The sequence below is a fragment of the Onthophagus taurus genome, chromosome 1 (genome assembly GCF_036711975.1).
Source record: "Onthophagus taurus isolate NC chromosome 1, IU_Otau_3.0, whole genome shotgun sequence".
Classification (NCBI taxonomy): Eukaryota; Metazoa; Arthropoda; class Insecta; order Coleoptera; family Scarabaeidae; genus Onthophagus; species Onthophagus taurus.
Window position 1 is genome coordinate 26,160,644 of NC_091966.1, and position 7,411 is coordinate 26,168,054.

General features: G+C 33.0%; 1 protein-coding gene and 1 long non-coding RNA gene across 3 annotated transcripts; one reads left to right on the forward strand and one right to left on the reverse strand.

Annotated features, from left to right (window-relative positions):
- Nucleotides 1-1,500: 1,500 nt before the first annotated feature.
- LOC139431968 (uncharacterized) lies at nt 1,501-2,265 on the reverse strand. The gene is made up of 2 exons (XR_011642003.1): nt 2,211-2,265; nt 1,501-2,096 (listed from the first exon to the last, which is right to left on the reverse strand). It is a non-coding gene; the product is annotated as an uncharacterized lncRNA (long non-coding RNA).
- Nucleotides 2,266-5,883: 3,618 nt separating this feature from the next.
- On the forward strand, nt 5,884-7,187 carry LOC111415974 (leukocyte receptor cluster member 1 homolog). Of its 2 annotated transcripts, XM_071199005.1 has the most exons (4): nt 5,884-6,071; nt 6,126-6,225; nt 6,286-7,051; nt 7,101-7,187. In XM_071199005.1, exons 1-3 carry the CDS (start codon nt 6,049-6,051, stop codon nt 7,039-7,041), a joined length of 879 nt encoding a protein of 292 aa, XP_071055106.1. In that variant the 5' UTR covers nt 5,884-6,048; the 3' UTR covers nt 7,042-7,051; nt 7,101-7,187. The 2 variants fall into 2 exon arrangements, with proteins under 2 accessions (XP_071055106.1, XP_022903655.2); XM_023047887.2 differs by having other exon boundaries at nt 6,286-7,105.
- Nucleotides 7,188-7,411: the final 224 nt, after the last annotated feature.

Here is a 7,411-nt window from a genome sequence, read left to right on the forward strand (position 1 = left end):
CGGAAAATAATGTTCTAATGCAATGACATTTTGGTCCTTCATTATTGCAAGAACTAGTTTTACATTTAGCATTTCTAATGAAGAAGGAAACATTTACTTACAATATAAATAAGGAAAAAAGTATGATTACGCTATGATTTAGGTGCAGAATAGAAGAGAGGGCGGATGAGATTAACTGGGCGGATGAGGAGAGGATGTATAGATTGTGTAGGGATGATTGGGAGACAATTGAGCATATGCTGAGGTGTGACAACTTGAGGCAGGGTGGTATGGAGTGGGAGCGCGTGCTGGGTGGAGCGGGAGAGAGTGGATGGTAGACGTGATGAAGGAGAGGAGAAGGGGAGGGATTCTGCCAAAATTATATACATGATGGTACGGGAGGTAACAAATTATTATAGGAATATACCATAAACTCTATACAGAACACCGCAGGATCAACAAATGGGCGAATACAATGTAGATGAATTAAAAACGATTTCAGCAATTTTTTTGTGTGTAGGTCTTGATTAAAAATCTATGCTTTCTGCTTGTTGAAGCAATAACATTCTTTACAAAAACGTATTTTTTGCAATGTTAAATCAATTAGAGTTATTACGATGAATAATACGTAAAAAAAGTGAAGAGTAAATCATCAAATTTTCATATTTTAAAAGTGCAAGAGCACCTTACATTATTAGAACACATAAGGCGCTGTGGCATCTGATAGCTGCTTCTGGTACCTTTCAAATATCCCTTATACATTTCTTAAGAGATCTTTCTACGGTTTTGATTTCTAGTTGAGTTTTCAATGGCTCTATTAGCTGAAAGACCAAGTCATTAATAACTGTTCTTTTATTCATTTTGTCATTGGTATGTGGGAAGTTAAGTAATATGGCAGCATTTATTCCACTATGATCTAACATTCCATAAAAGAGTATCATAGGCCATCTTCGGGTCGGTTTTGCTGTTGGATAAGTGTGGCACAGTTTACCAAATGAGTCAGTATCCCCTTTGGTGTCATTATAATCCATTATAATTACTGGCTTCCGAGTTTCATCATTTATACTGCCTCTACGGTGCATATTTGATAGCAGAAGTACCACTTTATTCTTTCTTGGGACATAAGATAGGAGGGTATTATTACTGTCAAGCGCAAATTTGCAACAACCTCTTGCTTTTCCATTTAGAAATGATTGTTTGTGAGTTTTTCCTCACAGTTGCCCCATGATGCCCTCGGAGAGTTAAAATTAAATTTGCTGCAAATTTTGCTCTAAAAGTTTTCATTTCTCATTAACAAGTTGTAAAACAACAAAATACATCAAATTTGATGAATTGAAAATATAAAAATTTTTATATTGTTTTACAAATAATGTCAGGAATTAAAAACTCCGTTCAACAAAAAAATCCAAAATTTCCATCTTAACATATATGTATAGAAGTATTATTTCTTGTTCGAAAAAATTAAATTGGCAATAACAGTAATAATATATTCAAAATTCGTACCATTGACTACACTAAAAGTGATTGTAAATTATTTTTAATTAATCAGTGGAGGTTGGCATGAATAATTTTATTACAACAATAATTTTTAAAAGGATTACTTCTTCTTTTTCGCTTTTCCTTTACCATCTTTTCCTTTTCCACCTTTATCTTTTTTACTACCTTTGGGTTTATTAGGATCGATAACGGCTTCTGGTGGAATAACATAATCAGCATCTTGTGAAAATTCAATCGAATACTCTCCACTACTTTTACTCGATTCACTTGTACCGGAAACTTCGATGCTTTCGTGACTCTTATTCATGACCAATACATCCAGCCATTAAGTAGGTTCTTCAAGTTCACACGTGATCGGTCTTGAACCACCGCATTTTGGAAATTTGTTATCCAATGTTTTCCTTTCAAACGACTCCGTAATTTGTCTTTCCAAACTAAACGTCAAAAAATTAAACGCCATCTATCCAAAAACTCCAAGTTTCGATTATCATTAAACCTTCTTAGTATAGTACATTTTTCGTTTCAAATGCAAATCTTAAAACGTTTTTCAAAAGATTATTCCAGATTGTTCGATATGTACGACCTGTATTAGTTATTTATAGAGATCCACAGACCAAATCCTACAACAGCAATAAAAATATGAATATTCTTCAGACCCACAATCGAAGGTAATGTGAAGTGGACTTCTCTACAAGTTCGCTAACGGGAACTGAAAGCACTGACAGTGAACTTACATTAAGGATCTTCATCAGTCTTGATGAAAGTGACATTTGTCAAAAAGCTTCATAGAATATGAAGGTTTTCTATTCTATATAAAACAGTACACTATTGAAAAAAATTAAATTCATTTCAAATTAATGAAATAATTAAAAAATTCTAGGGTCTTTGTGATTCTGTTTTGCAGCATAATTCTTTCCTCGCAGTAGCCCATCAAAAATTATGTTGAGTATTTTTGCGTTGCTTTTGCGTCAATTGTGGTTTGATTATCGTTTATTACATTTGTTATTTTTATTTATTATTTGTTTTCTTGTTATTTTATTCAAATTTTAAATTTGTGCTGACGAGGAAAAATAGAAATTTTGTATATGGGGTTTGGGCTTGATCACGCCCCAACGCTGAAATAATTTACCTTTTCAATGCATTCATACCCTGTTCAACAATCCATTACATACCGTATGGTATGCCAAAATTCTCCGTAATTTGAATTAATGTTGTTAGATTTTGAACTATTCTATAGATGCCTATAGTGCTTACAGATAGAACAGAAATATAAGCCAATTAGTGTTGCTGTTTATTACTAGCTGGAACCAAGGACAGTAGAATGTACCAAGACTGCTACATCCATTGTTGTTTTGTAGCCTACTACGGGTTGGTTGCCCGCACTCTACGTCACACTATTTGCCACGCCCAGTTAGCTGTCATTGAGTTCTATGCGTTTGCTGTATGTTTTTAGAGGTTATATGATGGACATTAATACTTCTATCTAGCTAACTGCGCGTGGCAAATAGTGTGACGTAGTGTGCGGTTACGTTGTCTCAGGAATGGATGTAGCAGTCCTGTTAGATTCTACTGTCTTTGCCTGGAACAAAGATTTAAATTTTACCTCATCTCAAAGACTTAGATACATTGACATGGCCAAAGGATTGAAAATTTGTAGTGGACACTGAGTTGGGAGTTACAATAATATATTTGTTGGGACTAATAGTTTGCACATTAACAATCCACATTGAAAAACAGTGAATATTTCCCTCCGGACTTTTGTATAATGTTAGCAATGTTTGAACTTAACCATGATAACCAGTGACAGTTTGGTATGTAGTTACCCCTTTCTGTGTAATCAGACCGTATTTCTTTCAGGAGAACGTTGTTACGTTGATTTTTCGACCAGAACTTGAACGACATCGAATAAGTTTAGGAAGTGTTTCTTTTTAACAAGATGCTACAGCGCATACTGCCCGGGTATCTATTGAAATAGTGAGAAAAACGTTCCGGAACACGTCATTTTTCATTTTGGTGGCGTGATATGTCCCCTAAGATCGCCGAACTTGCTCATCTGTGATCTTTTCCTGTGGGGGTAATTAAAAGATCGTTTTTTTCTGCACCATCCCTGTATTTAAAGGCAGTTGAAACATATTAGAGAAGAAGTGCATTTGGTTGAACGAAACCTTTTAGCCAAAGTCATGGACTTTCGCCACAGACTTGAAGTGTGTGGTGTATTCAAGAAGATGGTCGTCACATGGGTGACATAATTTTAATTGATCTTTAGTTTTGTAGTAGTTTTGTTAAATAAGTATACTTTCATTTCAAAATATCGTCTGATTCTCATTTGTCAAGAACTACAAGAAGCCATGTTTGCAAAGAATTCAACATTCAAGTACAGCACAAAACATTGTATTGGCTTTTTGACATAAGGCCTCTGGTTGTCTTTTGAAATCTTCACTGCACCTGGTAGCTAATCACTAAAAAAAGGACGCGTTGGTCAAAAACCGAGAAATATTGAGATGACGCTAATAAAGTCAGTACCATTACATAATCTACGTACTATTCATTTGTTGGCTTCTGATATCAACGTACCAAATTCTACGGTTCATAATAGACGGAAATCATGACTATTACGACGGCGCTCAAATGCAGTCAAGCCTTTCCTCACAGACGCCAATAAAATTGAATGACTGAAATACTGTCTGTCAATAGTTAAACCAGAAAGTTTAAATGCAAAAGCTCCCGAATTCATCGATATGTATGATCGAATTCATGTAGACGAGAAATGGTTTTACCTCACAAAAACATCTGAGACGTATTACCTAGTTGAAGACGGAGAGGAACTACAGAGGACCTACAAAAGTAAGTTTTTTTAATACAATTCAGTCATTGCAGCAAGAATCGGCTTGCTAAATTATAGACGAATTAATTCTTGCTGTTGAAAAAGCCTTTTCCGAATTGAGTTCGGATACTTTGAATAAGGTTTTCCTTTCGCACCAACAGTGTATGGTAGATACCATAAAAGTAAAGATCATTTACAGAGAAAAGTAATCCAATTTCTATAAATTTTGATTTTGAGCTTTATCAACATACAAAACACATCGTCAATTCAGTTTAAATACTTAAATGACCGTCAAAAGTTTCTTAGAAACGATATTTGTAGTTAGGTTAGTTGCTGTTAGAAAAGTTGCGACAAAAATTATACCAAACTTTGAATTCGGCAAAAGCAGTGCTTTGAACAGCCGATTATTTACCGAGATCATGAATCAGCTTGAAAACAACTTGAAGGTTCAGGGCAAAAATGGCACTTTAATAAGTAACTATGACCATATTCCGGGATTCATACCAAAATTCCAACTTTAGAAACAAAAGGTGTCTACTAAAAATGTTATATCATTTTCTCAGCTATCTGAAGCAATTAAAACTTGAGGATAATTTTAAAGATGAAATAGAAACACAGTTGCAAGTACTTTGCGACTACTTATGCCTTTTTTCTACTTATTTATGTGACACCGGTTATTCAGCTTTGACATTAATAAAAAGTACAGCCAAATCGTATTTCCGTGGATAAAGACTTGATGATAGTTCTGACAAAAACTGATCCTAGAATTGACTAACTGGTAGAGAACAAGGTCATATGTTTCATTAGCACTCGTTTTGAATTTGATTAAACTTTAGAATAAATAAATACAGGTGACTAAAAAATTGTGTGTAGATACAACGGAGGACCACAGATTCCTTGGCTCAAAATAGGTCGACTTAACTTAAGTTATCTATATCCAAAGTTGCTTCTTAAAATAGTGTCAACTACGATGAGATTCTGAGATTTAAAAATGCCTTGTTTCTGGCTTATCCACTTACGTAATCAAAAACGTATAAGAAACAAAACAGCTTCAGAACTAAATGGGCTATTCAGAAATTATAATAATGTAATTATTGTCGCCTATCCAGTAAAAGAAATATAGGGTAATATCCGCTGAACACATGACTTTACCATCATTTCTGTGTTTCTAAATATGTATCAGAAACCATAAAAAGATGTTAATTAAACCTAGGAACTCACTTTTGAAAAATGATTTAAATTGATTTACGCGTTTTCGAATTTTTAAAAATAAAAGAATTTATTTTGCTAACTTTGAAGTCCTCTAGCGGCGAAATTAAGCAACTTTGGATATAGTTAACTTAAATCGACCTATTTTGAGTCAAGGAATCTGTGGTCTTCCGTTGTACACGTTTTTCGGAGACACCTGTATATTTGCATTTTAATCAATAAATGGGTCCTATTCATATATTTTTGCCTCCTCTTTAATTTCATCTTTCGTGAAACATTATAGCTTATTTCCATAATCGATTCTAAATATTGTAATGTTTTTACATTGTTAATGTTTTTTAAAAATTTTTCTATGGAATAATTACATTTGGTAACAATGCCTATCAAACGTCATAAGTCATAACATAACCTCTATTACTTGCCTCAGATTCTAAGTTATCTGAATAACCCATATTTCTTGACCACCAAACCACCCTTTAAGCTATTTACAGTGTAACGTTATGTATAGTTAGATTAGAAGATTTAGAGTTATATTTAAAATGAATATTTTACCAAAGAAAAGGTATTTATAGACCTATTCCTTCCATAAAAAAACCTAATCCAATATTTATTTTAGATGGCATGTTCGGACAAAGGAAAATATAACAAGAGTTCGTCGAGATGAAGCCAAAGCAGCTGAAGAAGAAAGAAGTAGAGTTGAACGTTCCAAATTAGCAGTAAGTATTTTAATTGTAAATTTAATTCTATTACCATAATTTAAATCACTTTTAACTTAGGAAAGAGAAGCACGGACAGAATTATTACGTCAAAAGGCTAGAAAACGTGTTTCTGATATAAATCAAGATTTTGTACCCTTAGATGAGAAAGTTATAGAAACAGAACAAAAAGAACATGTAAATTTCTTTAAAGAAGTAGAGGACGGAATTGATGAGTGCAAATCAGCTAATAAAGATCATGATAAAGAGAAAAAAGAAGAACAAGAAGTGTATGAAAAGAAAATTGGTTATTTAACTTACCTTGGACAAGATACACATGAATCTTTGGGAACACAAAGTTGGTATAATGTTGCTCCTGATAGAAGTAAAAATACTAAGGAGGAAGTTAATATGAAAAGTAAAAGCAGATTAGATCCAATAAATATTATTAAAAAATTCACTACCGATTTAAAACCTATCAAAAAGGAAGATAATTTGAAGAAAAAGGATGAGAAAATGATCAATTTAAAATATGATTCCTATGTATATACAAAGGAAAAGCATAAAAAACACAAAAAACATAAGAAAAGTAGAAAGAGAAAACGAAGTACTTCATCTGATGAATCAGAAAATGAAGAAGAAAGGATTAATAAACAGAGGAAAATGGAGATTATGAGAGCTGAAAGATTGAAAAGAGAACAGGAAGAAAGGCGAAAAGCTGAAATGCTTTTAAACGGAAAGAATGAGCCTGAAGAAACTGTTAAAACCAAAGAAGTTGGAATGAAACAGAAATATAATTCACAATTTAATCCTGAATTAGCAAAACAAAACTATTAATGTTGATTTTGTAATTATTATTATTAATGAAATTATTAGTAATAAAAAGTTTATTATAGGGAAATTTCATTTTTAAAATTGGTGATTTTACGTAACTATATTCACATGGAACTATTCCCCCACTACTTTTTATCCAACTGACACATGAAAAACTTGAAAATATTTAAGAAGTTTTCATCAAATATAAGAAGAAATGGAATATTTAGCACGAGTGGAAAATTTAAAAATTTTACAAGGAAGAATCCCGTAAGCAACCAAAGGCCCGTCCACGTACAACAACAGCACACAAGATATGACAATATACATAACCTAAATAAAAGATAACCCCGAACATTACACTCATCTAAATTAAACAAAATACACTCCACAA

What these genes read in the sequence shown, in the direction of transcription:
- LOC111415974 (XM_071199005.1), top strand. Translation starts at nt 6,049, where the DNA reads ATGAATATTTTACCAAAGAAAAG. An exon ending in AATATTTTACCAAAGAAAAG is followed by an intron (nt 6,072 to 6,125) that starts GTATTTATAGAC and finishes TATTTATTTTAG; the next exon opens with ATGGCATGTTCGGACAAAGG. An exon ending in TTGAACGTTCCAAATTAGCA is followed by an intron (nt 6,226 to 6,285) that starts GTAAGTATTTTA and finishes CTTTTAACTTAG; the next exon opens with GAAAGAGAAGCACGGACAGA.